The 19421-nt window shown below is 38.3% G+C and overlaps 1 protein-coding gene across 4 annotated transcripts in view; it reads right to left on the minus strand.

Annotated features, from left to right (window-relative positions):
• The window catches only part of TAX1BP1 (Tax1 binding protein 1), a 64205-nt gene extending 50910 nt beyond the window's left edge, over positions 1 to 13295 (minus strand). For 3 of the 4 annotated variants that reach the window (XM_054814564.1, XM_054814565.1, XM_054814563.1), the window contains exons 1-2: positions 13151 to 13281; positions 10017 to 10200 (exon numbers count right to left, since the gene is read on the minus strand). In XM_054814564.1, coding sequence (XP_054670539.1) covers positions 10017 to 10193 — 177 coding nt within the window. In that variant the 5' untranslated portion in view covers positions 10194 to 10200; positions 13151 to 13281. Of the gene's footprint in view, positions 1 to 10016; positions 10201 to 13150 lie in introns of all 4 variants that reach the window. The other variant, XM_054814566.1, reaches the window with a different exon arrangement.
• Positions 13296 to 19421: the final 6126 nt, after the last annotated feature.

Here is a 19421-nt window from a genome sequence, read left to right on the forward strand (position 1 = left end):
CAACACTTTCATTAGAATGCTAACTGAAATGGCATACAAAGAACCCAGATAAAAATATTTTTATAATACTCTTTTTCATTTTTAGTTGACGCTGTTAACTGGAAGAGCATTTGACTCAAAATATTAAAAACAAAAGAGGTACTAAAATTTTAGAAGGAAACTTTCAAAATGAAAGCAACTCAAGTGAAACACTATCTTGATCAAAACAGCTACAGACTGCTGTTGTTGTATAAAGACCTCAGCTGGAACTTGTTTAATGAAAATAACTTCACTTACCCGTTGGAAAAAAAGCCATGTCATCCCCCCATCCTCCTCCCCCTCCCTTCTCCCCCAAAAAAAGAACCAACCACAAAACCAAACACAACACACCAAAGAAAAGTATTGTCACCTACTAACTTAAAACCAAGTTCCAATCAAAGTGCTAAAGCTGATCTGACCATCAGAAATCTTAAATAAATGAGGAATTTCAATGGAACTCACTGTGAAACTTTCTGTGAGCCGGGAGGAGTACAAGAGGCACAGTTTACTAGTCTAATTTAAAAAGTTGGCACGGGTCATGGCAGACATTACAATATCCACATTCAAGCACACAAGCATTACAAATTACGCACAAATTCAAGAACTCCAGCACAAAACCTTCTGAAGTTCAGAGGAGGAAAAAGGAGGATGACCTGTCAAGCTACGCACAAGACTTGTTGTGAACTCTGAACTCAAGTTCATCATCGGATGCATTGACTGGCTGTGCTGATACCATTACTTTTTAAGGAATTCATTGAAAATTCTGAAAACATTTTGCTCAAACTCAAAAAGTATTAACATCCTTATTTCTTAGATAAAAGAGCAAATAAGACTTAGATAATGCAACTTCCCTAAACCAACAGAAAAAAAAAAAGTATTCCACGTCATAATCAAAATTAGAAATAGTCTCTGCTACTAACCTGGTAATCACCATATTCTTCTACCTTCTCTCTTTGTCTACATTTAATTCGCACAAACTCCACTCAGAAATCCATTTTTAAATTAGAAAGCTGTGCATAAATTCCAACACTCTTGCTTTCCAGACGTTAACCAACAGATTAATAATCCAGAAACTAAATCCTACTTTCACCTTCTCAGTCCATGATTTTAAACCAAAAACATGACTAAGCATGTCTCCTACAAACATGTCACATCCAGATTATGTTGTTACATACAAACAATGCGTTACCCAAACCACACTTTATTTAATTCTCTCTCCATAAAATGGCAAGCTTTAACAGGCCATTACAGAGTAATCCATTCACTATATTCCTATTTCCTACTTTTGAGCAAAAAGGCTTATTTCAATTTAGGACATCATAAACTACTTTTTAGTTATATAAACCAACTCTGTAGTCACAGTGGAAATGCTGAAGTCTGGTAAAGGTTAAGATGTCTAATACTGAGTACTTTGCAATTTGGCTGGGCAAGTAGGGACAACTCAGCTGTCCGCAATACTCATACCAGACAGGTTTTCCTTCTACTAATAAATAGGTATGTAGTCATCATGAAAGTTTTTTCTTCTTCTATGCTGCCCCACACATACAAGCCCCTTTCTTACTGCAATGCCACACAGTGCAATTACCTTCCACATATTTACATTTCATTCACAGTACATTTCCACAAAACAGGTAGAAGAAAATTAGCTGACTAGAAAAATAAATGGGGGGGGATTGGGGGGGAGGGGGCACAGGGAAGGGGAAGGAATTTGTGTGACTGTATGCCAATAATGAGTTATCAAGTAAATTACTGAGGAAAAATAGCAACCATTTTATTTCACTGCATCTCCTTTAACTTTTATCTGCTTCATCTTACAAGGAATGTAAGCTTTTCCAAGAATAAAGTTCTGTCTTACAACTGCACAGTGTTTGCAGTGTAAAAATTATTTCAAACTTCATTTTTAATTTCTTGAGTAACAGATGAACATGGAGAATAAACACTTTTCTGTTTTTCCATTTTGTTCAATTTTTTCCTTTTATAATGCCTCGGTAAAGTGAGTAAACTCAATCTTGAAAGAGTGCTTTAAAGAAACACCACTGTAAGGGAAGCTCATTTGGCATTTTCTTCCTTGGACTCAGAAAGCTGTTACACAACTGAAAGAACAGCAGCGTTTGTTCTGCTGCATTAAGAGTGTCTTACCAATCTATATCACACATGTACTAACCACAGCAGACCAAAGAAGCAAACCCAGGAACCACTTGCTTAGCTGAACCAACTTTGACATAACTAACGAGGCTTTGTTGTACATACCTTGTATGACCCAATTTAAAAAATAAAACAATTAAGAAAAAAACCACCACAACAAAACTCTTCAGAGTAAAAATTATGCCCTTTTTGTAATTCAGAAGGTAAATTACATAGTTTAGAAAGTAATTTGGCAAAGTACCCTAAGTACTGCAAGATGACAATAAAGTACCTCTGAAAGAAGCAAAATTACAGATAGTAGATAAGGCTTTGGACAGATGTTATACAGTATAATTACTACTGACAACAGTAAGTGAGCAACCATTATATATTTCACATGGTAAGAAACAGTTATTTTGACCCAAACCACAAAAAACACAAGTGTCTAAACAAAATGCAATTCGGCTCAGCATCCTAGGAAGTGATTTCTCCACAGTAGGCTTGGTTTGTGCCATAACCCTGAGTTCCAGAAACATTACTTGAAAGCCACAGTAGTGCTAGTGCCACTGTAGCCTGTAACAGGCTACAAAACACAGCTACAAGTTTTTCTAAGCCAATTAACAGGTGGAAAAGCTAAAACATCTGGGGGTGATGAAGCTCACACCAGGCAAAAATCACTGATACTTTACTGTTAACACTGACATGCTGCTGACGCAATATACTTTTGAACACATGCATCATCATCAAATAATGTTATCTAGATGCCAATTCTGAAAGAATCAAACAGTACAAAAAGCTTCAGAACATGGACATGAAGAAAAATACTTATTAACATATTAAGTACACTTAGTAACATTTAAGGCACAGACATTTCAAAATAAGTAAACGATGAAGTCAAAGCTACAGTCTTGGGGTTTTTTAGTAAATCTGTGATCACCACGTACCACATGCAACTTTGACTTACCTCAATCCAAGCCATTTAAGACTTGACTTCAGACATGACCTCACTGCTCATACTGAGATAAATTTGTTATACAGCAGGAGCCCTAAAGCTGAAACATTTTGGGGGCAGAAGATGGATGCAAGGTACTCTGTTTAGACCCTTTATGAAAGACTGTAATCTTAAGATGTTCCCTCATGCCCAGACCTGAAGAAGTCCATCTCTGCTCAATGTTACGAACACATACAGGCAATCATTTAACTTGAGCTATTGAGAACATGTGGTATTTGTTGCAGTATCAAGGCACTATCAGGATCCTAACCTATTATCATCTCTCAGTGGTTTTATTTCTACCTCATAGTTCAGAGGAATACGTCAAAATGACATTGACAGAGTGCCTAGACCATAGGATCAACTTTCTCTCTTATTAGGTATAAATCAAAGTAAAAATAGAAACAATATGAACTCTCTCTGAGAAAACCTGGTACATATGTAAATGACTGTCCAAGGAAATGTTATGACAGATCAAAGAGTAACAAAGTTACTGTTTAATTTAAGATAAGCATGAAAATGTATTAAAAAAGGATGGGTGAGGTTTAAGCGAAATATTCATTTACTATCACATTTCATGAAAACTATAAATTAGCACAATCTTTTACTTCAAAATTGTTACCAGCTACCGATCACGTTGGTATGCTAATTTTGTCTCTGATCCCACAAACCTACCATGGCAAATATTTTTAGAAAATTAGTGACACTTGGAATTAAAAGTCAAAATTTCTTGTCAAAAGTAAACCCAGATTATCCTCCTCATTTAGTACAGAAACAACAAACGACTTTTTTTTTTTTAAGAAAAATATTATAACAGTTATTTAAGACATGTCTTTTCAAAGAAAAATTGGAAACTAATAGAATCACTCTAATTTGTGGATAAAGCAGTTCTCAAAACATTCTGAATTCCAATAATTCTATTCCTGACTATTTTAACAACAGGACATTGTGCCCTGCTGTGCAATGAAGATGCCATGCCAGAAAAATTGTATTTCTATATGCATCTGGTCAATAACACATCCAGCTGCTGATCTGTACTTCATAACATGATCTGTAGATATGGAAGTAATTGATATCTTAAGAAAATAAAAAAATCAGTCTATGAGAAAATTAGGACATTGGAATGACTTACACAAATTGTACTGTTATTTGCAGTCAAAAGGAGACTAAATAACCTGGAGTACTATACAAAAACATACCTATCTTGTCTTGATAGATCACAACCACCAAGCTATTTCTTTCTTAGGTGTCCCATCAAATCCACTGTTAAATTCTGGTACAGAAGTTTTTGACCACAGACAAGTTAATTCTGAGGTTCGCTATAAATCAGTACATTGAAAATACAGAAATTAAGTTGCATGTAAATACAGGCACTGCACTGATGCACAAATAGTAACTCAGGTGTGATCTCCTAAATACTGAGTACTCTCTCAGAGCAAGCAGACACTTCTTGTGTTCAAATAAGTTACTAAGATCTTCCCAATCCTGGTTATTCATTTTTTCCATATGTTAAGTTACCGGTTTTAAGATCACTGTTTTTAAGTTGTGGATATTAAAAATATGGACATTAAGAAAGAAAACATTTCCTTTTCTTCTCTAGGGGTATATTAAGGCCATCAACACCAAAGCACGTCTATACTGTTTTTCTAGGATATTGACTTAAGTTAATGTAGATTACTTAGAAATATATACCAACTAGAACTGAGGAACAGAAAAGTTTTGATGGAATAGTTTAATTAACGACACGGCAAGACCAAAGCCATTAGTTTAACATACATAAGGATACATGCTGATATTGCAGGTCCTTCCAGCATGCTGGCGTCAGCAAAATTAAATCTTCAGAAACTCGGAAAGTATTATGATATACTCCACAAACACCCACACCTTTAATGCTACTCTCTTGAACCAGTATCTTTATTATGCCCATAACATTCTTTCCTTGTGCCTTTGAGATGTATATTAAACCTCCCTCCCTTGCATACTGAACATCTGTCAGTCCTACTTGCAAACACATGCCCTAGACAGAGGGGTAAGCACTTCTTCCTAAAAGCCAAACAGGTTTTTCAAACACTTCTGCAAGTCTGGACATTATGCATTAATAATGCAAAAAATATCACGTGGCCGTATGATTATTTCAACTCATTGTGAAATAGTCACAAGATGTAGACTTCCCCATCCGGAAATTAGGACCACCTACCAAATAGACCATTTTTGCAACCAGATGTAGTGCACACATTAATTATTTTTCCTCATTTCAAAGGTTTAGATTTGGATTACCCTAAGGGCCTCTCCAGATTTCAATTAATCAGAAAGAAGTACAGAAGAATAAAAAGGGGACACTAGTCTTGGATCATTCTGAGAGTACAGATCTCCTGTGAAATCTATCAAGAATGATAAGCCTTCTTCCTTTTGACTCCACACTAGGAACCATCAGGTTCTTCTGCACAGAAAAAACTGCACGAAGAGGGACTCAGGCTCAGGATGTCCATGCCAAGTATTAGACCAGTACTTATCTGTAAAACTGCCTTTTTTTTTTCATCCCCTTGGTAACAAGCAAGGACATAACTGATCAAGATATTTCAGCACTTCATTACAGGTGACCCTCCAGGATATCACAAAAGCAAAAAGAAATAGCAGCAATGAAAGTCAACAGACTTGAAGACTGAGTCAAAACCTGGTTTTAAGCCTCCCGTAGGGGACAAGAAGGAAAAAGACAGATGAATACATACGAAAATAATACAAATGGTACATATTCAGAACTTCTGCTCAGAACATATTCATTATTGTACTTCCTGCCCCCTCCGAGTTTTTGCCAAAGGTCCAATGCCAAAAGTAGTGTATGACTTTAGACACATCTAGTTCATAAGAAAATCGGTATATCTGAAATAATTCTCCTATATGCAACATTACCCTTTCAGTTTATGAACACTGGGTTTGCATTTTTCTAAACAATAAAGAATTACTTTCTTGGGAACAGTTTTAAATCTGTTAAACCAGCACGAAGTGCCTTACACTTGGCATTACAAAAGTTCAACATTTAGCAATTTAAATCATGCTGGGAACAACCAAAAACACATTTTATCTACAGCATATGCAGAGAAGTTGGTAGAATCTGTTAAATTTTAGAAGAACTGTTATTTGGTTGCAGATTTATTTAGTTCTTTGTTACAATGCTGTATGCCACAAATCCCTAACTCAGGTCTGAAGTTCTAGGCCTATTCTACCTCCCAACAAGAACTTTTTGATGCCTCTGATGGAGAGCAGGAAGGCAGTACTTTACCTTGCCTTGACTCCTTATTTTAAGTTGCTTTGTAAAATATCATTGAGAAGAAAACATCTTTTAATAAGCAACTGCAAACATGAAGGAACCTGCTGTGGTACCTTTCATTGAAGCCATTATCTTTCCATAGTACAAAATAGAAGCCAATAAACAGGGATGAAAGTGGAATACTCAGTAGGCACAGAGAAATGGAATCATTCCTAGTGAAAGGGGGAAAAAGCCTCACAAGCATTAAGTCTAGCAAGTGAAAAAGAATGTATACCAGGTGGAAAAGACTGTTATAACGAAGAGCAAAATGAAGTTCTGCAATAAATACATAAATGAATAAATAACCACAATAAGACACACAGAAAGAAACTCTTATAAGCAATTTATGACTCCTACTGAAGATTCAATTTCTAACAGCACTTTTTCACACAAGCTGCACAACACTAATGGCCACTACAACAATCACAAATGCAAATGTACATGGAATAAAGAGTCAATTAGTCATATAGTGCATACTATGGAAACATTTAAAAACTCACAAGCTAGGAATTAAGAGTCAGTATATGAAATCAGGTTTTTGCTTCTGGAACTATTAGCTCCATTTCCATTTAAAAAGGAAACAAACTGAAACCAAACCCTTGAAAGCTGCTCTTCAGAACAGAACTCTAAAAAGATTTGAAAAAGAAACTTCAACTGTCATTCCACATTAAGCAGCCATGACAATAAAGTAGGCGTAGCCCTTCTCCCACACACCTTCCAAGTCAACTTGTTTCCATCACAGTGATGCCAGTACAGTTGCCCATTACATCACACACTGTTCAAGCTGAAGAACCAACCAGTTGTGAAACAAGGTGGTAAAAACTGGGGGGAGAAGGGGCTGTATTTTTCTGGCAGATCACTTCCCTGATCCACTTCACTGTGCAGCTGCACAAACAGCTGGACTAGCAAAACAAACAGGATAATATAAGGATACAAATAATCAATATCTACCCAAGACATCATCGCTGCTCAAGAAATTTACTTGGACTTGCACCCTAAATGAAAACCATTCACTTAAGAAGGTACCTATAGATTTTATTCAGTTCAACAAAACAAATTCTTAGCTAAGTAGTTGAGCAAACACAGCACAGAACACAGTTGAAGCCATTGCCCCCCTAAAATGGAATAAAAGTCAACATGAGAACCAAAACCAACAAAACGTTCACATGGGGGGGGGGGGGGAAATCTTACTCCATACTAATCTGAAATTACCACTAGGTTTATCTGGCTGGGGTTTTTTTTTGTTTTTAAACTAGGCACCTTTTCCCTCTGTCCAGTATTCACTATTACAACACTAGTAACTTTCTGTGCAATTCCAGGCAAAAGGTTAAATGACATCAGCTTAAACAGGTTTGTTTTCTAAGCAATTTATTCCCCTCAGAAAGACAAGGTGGACTTCTGTTCCCTTTACGTGACCAGTCAGTGAATGATGCTTTGATTTCTCTCACAGACGCCTCACTTTCCTTGTACACTAGGCTAATACAGAAGGCCGTTAATTATTGTTCTTATAATTAGTCAAGATTTACTTGCCTTTTTTTGTTTAATACTGAAAATCACTTTACTAAACATGCATCACATCCTTCTGATGTATTTTAGAAAGGGAAACGATAAAAGCCCTGCCTCTTTCATCAGTTTTCAAACCACCTCCAGGAGGTTTTTTCATTGTCCAGGAACAATCAGTTCTCTAGAAGTCACTCATTTTTACACTTAGCTCACAGTGTAGTATGCTTCTGTCTATTCTCTATCCCAAGACTACTACTTTTTCACAATTTATTTTACTATAAACATTACTCATACACATACATATTTGTAGACACAGAATTGGATAGCTGGCTCCATTTATCTCACTGTACTATACTAAGACATTCATAACACTCACAATAAGCTGACATAGTCACAAAAAGAAAACAATTTTCATCCTTTTCCCCTTCTTGCAATACTTCCTTCCCTTGTGTTGATGAGAATTAGGTGAACTAAAAGATCGGTTGGGGAATTCCATTAAAAAAATCCAGTCTCAAAATGTTGGTCTTAACCTCAGTTAATTCCCTGATTTGATTAATCACACAAGAGCTTGTTTCACATAAAGGAGAGGAAGTACAAGAAATAAGCCACCCTGCATAAAAGAAGATGTTTAAAGAAACAGTAGTACTACCTTATGCCAGCTAATCATGTTCCTCAAATGACTGCCAAAGCTATATAACCTGTCACTGCTAAAGTAGAATAAAAACTCATACCTCAATAGCTTACAAAATCTACCATTACAGTCAAGATGAAATCAAAGATACCTGTACATTGTACACAGCATTTCATGTAGTCACTGAAAAAAATTTTCACACTTTTTTTTTTTTTTTTTTAAATTCTCCCAACTATTTTTAGGGTCCTGTCTGATTGCCTCTCTCACTCAGATCAACAGACAAAGCCACAACATTCAGTTCTTAAACTACATTTAAATAATTTCAAAATGCTTATTGAACAGCACCCTCTTTAAAGTTTTGGTAAAGATTTTTTTAAAGTTTCATTAATGCCGTTAAGTGTGCTCAGTTACACTATTTCTCAAAACTTTGCAGATAATCAAGATATATACACACATTTTTAAAAATTACCCACTAGAGAAATGTGCCTGTAAGTTAATGCCTCCCTCACACAATTTAGTGACTGTATAGTCATTACATATAGCGTTAAAAATGCTTCTGCTGTGTTATAGAGCACAGCATTTCTTCTTTCTTGAATAAAGACAATCCGCTGGTGATCTACAGATTACAGTGAAGTCAAGCATTTACATTCTTAAACAGCGGACAGTTCTAAGGGAAAGGTCCTCCAGTACTGAGATAGTCTGTTACCTTTCTCCTTTCCCCACTACCAAAGCATCACTTCTTTAAAGCACGAATCAAAACTTCTGTTAACCATTCAAGTGAGGAATTTAAGCATCATCTAGTAGGAGCTATACTGACAAAGAAACATAGATCAAGGTCTTACATAGAAGCAGATATAAGAATTAATCGATTTCTCAGCCCATAAATGAAACTTTATTAAAAATAACTCCAAATAAATCAAATCACTAATGTGAGGCAACTTAGATGTGGCCTCACCCCTCCTCCTTTTTCCAAGGGTCTGTTTTGAATAATTTTAGTGATCTGTACTGTTCAGCCTGTTCTAGCAACAAAAATGAGTCAGGGACGTGGGTCAGGATACCTCCAGCTTAGATTTTATTCTTTCCATACATATTTCACACTTACTCTGGCTCACGCTTTTCATATAGTCCTGTTCACAATGTCACTCTATGCCCACACATCTCTTCTCAACTCATCTCCATTTAATTCTGCATGACACCACTGCAACACACCTTCCCTTTACTCCAGCAGACTTAAAGCGTACTCGTTCCTCTAGTTTTGAACTCCAGTTTGATCTTTGTTACATAACTCACATTCTAATAGCAGACACCAATACATCATTTAAGTGATGTTCCACTTAAGTTTATCAGAGACTTTTACTTTTGTTGGATTTTTTTTTTTTTTAACTGGTAAGAGAGAAGACAGTAAACATTTGAGAAATAGCAATAGAACAAGCTTTACTTACCTTGAAAATACCAACCCAGTCTTTCTGATGAGGATGGATAAACTGGGTCAGAGTGTAGTGACATTCAAGGTGCATGTTTGGAAGATAACTTTTTGCCACATTTTGAAAAATCACATGTGCAAAATTGGAAGTCTGCAAAGTGTTAGCTGAAGACGGAACTTCTTGAAAGGATGACATGATTGATCTGTAACAAAATTGTAGAAGTTGCTACTTCAATACAGTGGAAAAATGAGTCAAGGTAAAAAAAATTAATCTATTTGAAATATACAAGAGAGAAACTTAACAATTAGTTTCTCTGTTCCGAAAACAAATAGCTATAGACCAAGTCCACCAAAGTGCACTGTCTCAGCATCACTCCAAAACAATCACCACTCAGAATAAAAGGGCAGTTATTTCAGTGATGACATCAAGATGGAGAGAAAGTGTTGCTTAGCTGAATGCTCCCAGTATTATATCTCAGATACAGTGGCAGAAAGTAGGAAAGAAAACCGGTGGTGTGAAAACAAAGTAGGGTTCTAGCTTAACGAAATATTCTTAATTGTTCTGGACGTGGCAGGGAAGGAGAAACAAAGCTTCATAGTTTCCCTACTTCAAACTTTTCTTAGAATCTGTACTGCTCATTGCTTTTCACAGCATTTTTATACGTGAAGTTTTCTTCCCCTCTCACTAAAAGCAACAAAAGTTCCATGCTAAGACATTTTTTTAAAAACAAGAAAGCTTAGATAAACAGGACAGGTTTATTTGGGGTTGGGGTTTTTTTCTTCTTCAAAAGAGTGCTCTTGCCTCTGTTTAGCAGTCTGTGCTCATCTTTTACAGTTCTCACTGTAACACATATGCTCCCAGTCCTGCATGTTTAGCTTCATTACCATCAACAATGGACTTCATTGATAGTGGGAACATTTAGGTATGCATGCAGTCTGATGAATTAACACTAATGAGTTGGACTGCAAAAGCTTTTAATCATGCTTTCCACTCACCACCTCATTCAGGATACATAGAGCTAAAAATTACAGATGCTTCACTAGCAGAACAAGAATGTCCCTTCCTCAGATTCGGCAATATCTGCCAAAAATAGAAGATGGGCAACTGAGAAGTTTCAAGTGTTTGATTTCAACGTACAGTCACAAGTTTGTCAAAACATTTGATATTAGGAGGACTGGGGCCCCGTATCTAACACATTCCTAGAAAGCCGAGCCATTCTATTCTTGCAATTGCTATTAAAAGTAATTTTATACTGATCAAGTAAATTCACACCTTGAATGAGGTAACTGCGAAGCGTGTGACATTAATATATCACTTTCATTGAAGATACATGTGGAAACCAATCCCAAAAAGGGATGGGCCACTGCAAGTCTCAAGAAGTTCAAAGATTAAAGACTGTCTGTGTATTTCCTGTAGCCCTTTAAAATTTCTTTTCATCAGTTAAAAAATAAGTAGCAAAAAGCTCATGTTTTCTGAAATAAAATGTCCCCTGAAGTAAGCATGTATTCATCATTCAAAACAAGGAAAAGGTAAACAGGGATTTTTTTAGGTTTAAGCCTTCAATGTTTTAAGCTTATTACTGCTCAATTTAGTGTAACACATGAACTACATACGGACAGCCATGACGTTACTTTGATGTATCAGATGTTAAATAAAAAGCAGTTTTGTACCCCAAACAACACAAACACTAAGATACAACGTCAAGCTTGTGAAGATTAACAGATATAAAGGACAAAAACAAGAACTTAAAAAAGCAAGAAATTGAATAAAGATCAAAAGACAGAGACAACAGGGTACGCATAAATCCTATCTGTTATCTAGCTTCAGAGTCCAGAAGAGTGTATGAAATTTTACGGCATAGTGAAACTCTGAAAACTCCCACACTGCTCAAAAAAAGAGGATTACATTTAAGACATCTCTCACATCCACTCTGAACTATAAATGGTATAAAGCAGAAGTTTCTACAATTCTAAAAGAAATAAAATAGCCTTAATTATTTATGAGTGCAACAAATTCACTCATTTTCAGTAATTTAGTAGTACCTGAAGCCAAACATGAAACAGACTGTTTCAGTTTTCATTATCCTTTATAAGCACAAAAAGAGTAAACAATGCATTAATAACAGAAACAATCAAATTTAAAAAATAGGTCTATTTTAAAAATTAGATAGTTTATTCTAAGTACATATTACAAAAAAAAAAAAACCAACCACCAAACATTTATTTCTGCATACTGGTTGCCAGATACCACAGCTGACTACCAGCCTTAGTGAAACCAGTAAAGTGAGGCTGGTTTCCAAGCCCAAAGCAGAACTATTCACAAAGCTGAACTTGTGCAAACCAGCAGAATCATCTGGGATTACTGTTCCCCAGCAGGAAAATCCCCGGAGCTTAGGTGAAGCTGAGATCTACTTACAGTTCACGGGTACTTTAGGGGATGCTAGGTGACTGCTTGCCTACCTCACGACTACCGGTTGGGAAAGAGGGGAGGTGGAGGAGGAAGAGCTACACTTAAGCTTCATTACTGACATGACAAGCAATTCCCTCGGGGAGGCTGAACGACGCGTTCAGTTGTACGCACCGAAAAGGACGGAAGGAGGAAAAGCTCGTCAGGCAGGAAAAACAAAAGCAACGAGCCGCACCGCCCCAGCCAGCTCCTCCCAGAGTCCTCCAGCTGCGGTCCCGGCGGGACGGGGCGCAGCTGACACCCCCGGCCCCTACCTGCCCTGCCTTCCCCCGCTCCGCGGGGCCAGCCTGTGCACTGCCGCCTCCCGTCCCGTCCCCTCCCTACCCCCCTACTCCGTCAGCGGCCGCTGCGGCCTCACCTGCCCGCCTCGGATCACCTTTGCTCCGGGCCTTCGCAACGCGCTCGCCGCTGCGGCCGCGCAGCGGAGCCCCGCCGCCTCTCAGAGCGGAGCCGCCCTGGCTCCGCACCCCCCGCTACGGCCGCCGCTCCCCGCCTTCTCCTCTCCCGACTACGATCAGCCCAAGACAGCTGAGGGGGTGAAGGGGGGGTGGCGGTTTCCCAGTGGCGCAGAACCAAGGCCCGCGGCCTAACAACCCCGCCCGCCCCAGCGGCTGCCGAAGGCCGGCAGCAAAGAAGGTGTCAGACCTGCCCGTCCCCCCCCAGCCAGGCCCGGGAATGCCCCTTACCTAGACAGGCGCGGAGGGCGCCGGGGACATCAACATGGGGGCTCCGCCATCAGCGCCTCACAGCCCCGCCCGCCCGCGTCACTTCCAGCCCCGGCCCTGCCCGCGCGGGGGCGGGACGCTGGCGAGGAACCGGATAGAGCCGGAGCCGGCGGTGTCCAGAGGGTCCGGCCTGTCCCGTCCCGTGTGAGGCGCCTCAGGCCTTCGCGCGCTCCGAGGCAGACACCTTCAGGAGGCGAGCGGGCCGGGCTGGGGCTGTGTTTCCAGTGAGCAGAGAGCCGTGCAGCTCTTACCTCCGTAAAGTGCACCTGCCTGCTACTCCAGTCCCCTCCCTTCGTGTTCATTATTACATCGCACAGACCCTGAAGTAATCATCTCCTTCTCTGTCCCACCTCCAAAACACAAGCGTACTTGCACCTTGTAAGTCACGGCCATTAATCTCCCAGCCTTTGCAGGTCTTCCCAAGCCAATGGAGGCGTGACATAAGAGTGACCGTAAATGCTTACACACGCTTCTGCTTGCGTACATTGGCAGATCTCCATGAAAGCACATTTCCTCATAAATACACTGACTCTACTTGATTTTCATCCAAAGTTGAGTCACAGATCACTTACCAGAGCAGGGGCTGAGTAACAGCCAACAGTGATGAGTACCTGCCATTGGTGTGCAGGACTTCTCCCAGTATGCCCAATGTTGGTTGCTACCACAAATTGTCTTCAAGATCACCTTTACTTCTTTGCTTCTACTGTTTCTTATATATTTTCATGTGTATTCTCAACAAACAGGTTATGTGGAAAGATATTACTAGAATTACTATTATATTATAGAATATTATAGAATTAATTATTAGAATTATTGACTTAGGTTTTTGACAACTTCACCAACTTTTTCATGGTCAGTCCCAACAGAAATGAAACTAAGCTGGAGCATGGAACCTGTCCTTTTAAGTAATTAAGGTTATTCATTGTACTTGCTCCCGTTATACGCTTCTTATTGCTGAAAACAATCTTATGTCTTCAGGTGTATCACAGGTTACTAAGTAATCCTTTGATTTGTATACACAATTAATAATCTCTTATCCATATATTCCCTGGAAATCAATAAATTCCCTGCATTGTACTAATGGATCATTTTAGAAGACACAAGAAGCATATGTGCAGCACTCTCTCCTTTAAGACCGGATCAATTTTTGTAGTGGAAAATGAAATTGGTACGTTAATCTAAGGAGGTGGGGAGAGCTATTTCTTCTTATCTCTATCCTCCATTTCTTCTCCTCTCTGCTCTTTGACCTGATAAAGGGCTGCCTAAGAGTCACAAGACACTGTTCTCATGTAGGCTGGGACTCAGGAAGAACTTGGGGTTTACAGTCACTAGCTGGGGAGTACCCATGTTGGTGAGACTTACAAGTCGCTTTGCTTTCATTTCACACCATTATACTGTTGGTTTATGGGAATATAATGGGAAGTTTATAATAAAGATGTTCTTTGGCAGCTATTATTTTTTACAGTGAGTGCTTGGAAAAAATTCTGTGTCCTAATTTAAAAAAAAAAATAAAATCCCCAATTCTGAGTTTGTTAAGAAACTTGAGGTATTTGCATGCTAAGTTCATAACTGTTCATTCAGTCAAAATAGTTATGGTTTAGTCATAATTCAGTATTCTTATTTCTATTGCTAAAAGTGTGCATAAGAGGTAAAACAAACTACATATGCCAGTTGTCACATGTACAGTGTAAATATTAGGACAAATAAATCAAGAATAATGTTTTCTTGTACTTATATGCACAATTTTCAGGAAAAATGTATTTTTAAACTTTATATCTTAACCACATATATATATAGTGGTTATAATATATTTAATATAAAAATATTTCTTCAGTTATTCAAATTAAGAACATTTCTTACTGAAATAAATGTATGATTTAATGTGTTCTCATGTATGTATTTGTGTCCTAAGTTTAGATGCCAATCTTATTGCTCTAGAATTTACAGCTATTCTACAGAAAGACAGTGCAGAGCCTTTTCTCATTTCGTTATTGCCCCTTTGAGAAATGAAGGACTTTGCCCAAATGGACAAGTTGTGCACTGTGATCCCGGAATCAACAATCAATATGCTTGGACTGGTACAAACAAAGATTTGGATCAAGAAAAATGTGATTGGAACTGGTGAAACTTGCATTTGCTCTGAGAATTAATGGTTGAGTGCCCTAATCAGTCTGAATTTTCTAGGCAGGGATCATGAGATACTATCTCCTGAAATTCATCCATGTGATATAAATCTTTTGGAAAACTTACTCTTGAGTAGAAAAATAACCCACTATTTTTCTATCTTTGCCTACATTCTCCACAAAATATTTAAAACTGTAAAATAAAAAAGAAATTTGATCAGCATTTCTAGTGAAGTCTTGTGAGACTCTCTAACACTAATACACTAATTCAATTAGAAGAGCTTATTACAGGTACGATGGCAATAATCCCTTCTCCTGACTTGATTTTCACCTTCCCAACCCCACTGATTTCAGTAACAGGAAATTGTTTTCTTTCAAGCCGGTGTCTTACAACAAATGTTATACTTTTCATGTATACCAGAACTGTACTCTAAGCATGTAGAATCAGTGTTTAGCCAATGTTTGGGTGGTTTTTTTAAGGGAAAAATAGTGAATGTCAAGTATCTTTTTGATGCAATTCTCCCTATATATGTCATAGAATCAGAACCATGGAGGTCAGAAGGGACCTCCAGAGCAGGTTGAAGGAGGGCATGTTGCTCAGGGCCTTGCCCGGCCACATTTTGAATGTCTCCAAGGATGGAGATTCCACCGTCACTTAGGGGACTTCTTCCAGTGGTTGAAAACATTCTAAAAGTCTTCTTTATATCAAATTGGGATTTCCCACATTCCAATTTTGTCTCTTGCCTCTTATCCTTTCACCGTGCACCTCTGAAACGAGTTTGGTTTCATCTTTCCTACACCCTGTGCTTCGCTGGTTGTAGATAGCAATAGGGTCTCCCTGTGGCCTTCTCTTCTTAAAGCTGAAAAAAAATCAGTTCTCTCTCTTTTTGTGTCTATATGCACAATTTCCAAAGAATATGTCTCATTTTGTTAGCAAAAAACATTTCACCAGGGTATTTATTTGGAAATAAAAAGCTGGCAGAACCCTTTTCTTAGTGTCCCAATTTCTTAAGTGCATAAATATGAGGACAAACATACAATGGCAAATTAAGATTGCAGTTTTGATAGAAATATTAAATAAGGTAAAAATGTATGTGAATGCAGTAACTGGATTCCAACACTACTAGATTCAAAAGAAGTTGGAAATTCAGTCTGGGACATAACAATCCCTCTGCTTTGTAATTATACGGAAACTTCCTTTGCCAGGATGAGACCAGTCCCTCCTCAGGCATGAGATGAACAAGGAATAAAAACTGTATGCAGCTAACCGGAAGGAAGCCAAAGGAAGTGTGGGGCAATTACGGACTCTCGGGAAACAGAGTTGAGCATGTTTGGAAAACATTTACTGTTTTCATAACTACACTATATTTTTAAACCTCTGAGCTCCTTTAGCAATTTATAGCCTTGAAATATAAATGGGCCCCCATCACATCTGTTTAACCTTGGGTATATTTGAACTTTTATTCAGATCCAGAGCCTACATTTTTTTGTTTACTCTCTGTGTTACAGCTTGAACCAAAGCCATGATGAGTTTTGGATCCAACCCTAAATTCCTCCCCTGAGGCCCATCTTTGCTTTGTGTGAGTGACAGAAAAATTGTATACTTCTAGTTTTTATTACCAGAGAAAGGTACTTTACATTGTAGATATTCAATCTATTGGCGTGACACGATGATATTGATGAAGTGTGGTAAGGAAACGCTTTGGTTCTAACGATTTGATTTCATTTTGGTTTGACTCCTATTTCAACACTCCCAACTTTTAAAAGTATGGGCCACGTGAGATGTAAAATATATACATCGATGTCACTAATCGGAAGCTCTTTCTGGTCACGTTGTAAAGCACACTTAATCAACTTCTTTAAGATCATGTTACCGAAAGCTATTAACTATACTCTTAAAACAGTTAAATAGTTATAAATAATGTTTTATATTATGGCTGACAACACTGAATTGCCCAGCGTTTAAGGAAACCTAATCACAGGGCATGCAGACTTTGCCTTCCAGTAAGATGGTGTGGTAAATCTTTGGAACATATTGGAAATCACATACTATTGCTAACATTTCCTATTAAGGAGAAAGACTCTCTCTGTACATTTTGGATTTCTTTTCCAACACTTAATTGCAGCTGATGAAGAAAAGCTATTCAAAAGTTGCCAGGATTTTTAAATCTGTGTGAGTGAGATTGATGAAATTTGTGGGTTTTCCCAAAAGAGTATAGGTGAGAGCAGACATGTAAATTTTGTATGTGTGTGCATGTACGTGTGACAGAGAGAGGAGAGAGCAAGAGCTTACTCCTAAGGTGTGAGACTTGGCAGCGCTGCACTGTACAATGGGCACAAGAAACCACATGTCTGTAAATGACCACATTTGAATTGGTGTTATTTCACTGTTGGGTTACTGTATTGTTAAAGTGAAAAGGAATGTTTTTAATAAATGCAAATAATGAATTAAATGCTTGCACATACTGAGGCTCTACTCTCTGGTGTGTAATTAATATATGTGCACTGGAGACTCAGGTCTGGGGGAGTGTTTCATTTCTTATTTATGATGTTTGTAAGGTTGGGTTTTTTTCCTTCTAGCATACGTCTTACTGGCATGCACAGAACTGCATGTAAATGACCACTGAGTAGGTGTCACTTAAATCTTAGCAGATATAGAACACGTAAATACCTTTATTTTGTATGCTCTGGTAGATTTACTGTTTCTCCCAGCCTTTTATCTTTGCTATCTGAAAGTAATAGGAAGCTCCCAAATGACCAACATTTTGTTTTCAGAGGCAGGAAAACTGCATGTGGCAGGAAACAAACAAGCAATGAGATTTCAAAGTTCTTGTAGCTCAGGGCACAGTGCTTAACCCTGACGGACTGGAAGTAGAAAGACATTTTCCATAGCTACCTACAGCATGCTACTTGTATCCCCTTTTGGGTCCCCCTCCAGCACTGGCCGCCACTGCTGACAGAGCACAGAAGTGTCTGTATACTGTATCTGCAAGAAGCTTGGCAGCTTTCCTATTTTCTCATAATGGTATATATTTTTCTCAAAGGATCTAAAGATGTCTGAGTCCTCATGCTAATGCTGTCTCCTGCTGCCCTATCTGGCTTTAGCAGTTCTTGTGTCTACACTGCTTTACTAGTTTTTCTCGCCCCTTGGCTCCCTGAGCAGCTGCATCTGTTGAATCAAGTGCTCAAACTGGGGAGCTTGGTCCCGCTCCACAACTCCCTGCCAAGGCTGGTACCATCCGACTGATGCAGGAGTTCGTGCTCATGCTTGACTCGGCACCAAGGAGAAGGGCTGTCGGGTCATGCCACGTACTTGTGAGAGGTTGTGCCTGGCCTGGGACTGGAGACAGAGAGTGACTCACGCTGCTTTTCCCCATAGCCCCAGATTCAGCTCAAAGAGGGATCTAAACCTCTTGTGTTGCTGTTTGTACAGAAAACTTCTCAGTCAACAGATCTTGAGTAGAGGTTCTCACCTTCTCCTACTGCTGGAGTTCTGAAATTCCTACATAACGAGTTCTTAAATTCTATGCAAAAATAATGACCACATGGTTACATACATTATGTACAAATCAATTACTAGAAAGCGTAGTGCTAAAATTAAAATTTGTCTTTAATTCATCCCCGATTATTTTTTATTCTATTGTGTCTATTAACATTGTACAGAGTAGAATGTTGGATTTGCTGTGCAAATTTACGTACAGAAAATAATGCACTCTTTCTGATTTTATCTGATCAGCACCACTTAGAAATGCAAACTATATTTTTACCACGTACATCCTATCATTTTTTCAAACTTTCATACTTTTCTTATTTCACAAATTTCCTTGTATAAGGAAGATTTTAAAAAGGCAGAGTACTGCAGTGCTTACATTTCTACAACTTTCTACAAAAAAGAAACATTTAATAAATGGCTCTCCCTTTTGCTAATAAATATTTTACATTATAATGTAGCAAAGTTAGCCATATTGTCCCAATTGTGGTTGTGTGTTGTTGTGTTTTGGAACTGGAATCTTTCAATTAAAATATAATTTATGTTATTAATATGGATAATAACCCGTACTCTTATAAAAGCACAGTAATATCACAGCCATGGCATATGGCTTTAGTTC

Source organism: Grus americana, chromosome 2 (assembly GCF_028858705.1).
Source record: "Grus americana isolate bGruAme1 chromosome 2, bGruAme1.mat, whole genome shotgun sequence".
NCBI classification, from domain to species: Eukaryota; Metazoa; Chordata; class Aves; order Gruiformes; family Gruidae; genus Grus; species Grus americana.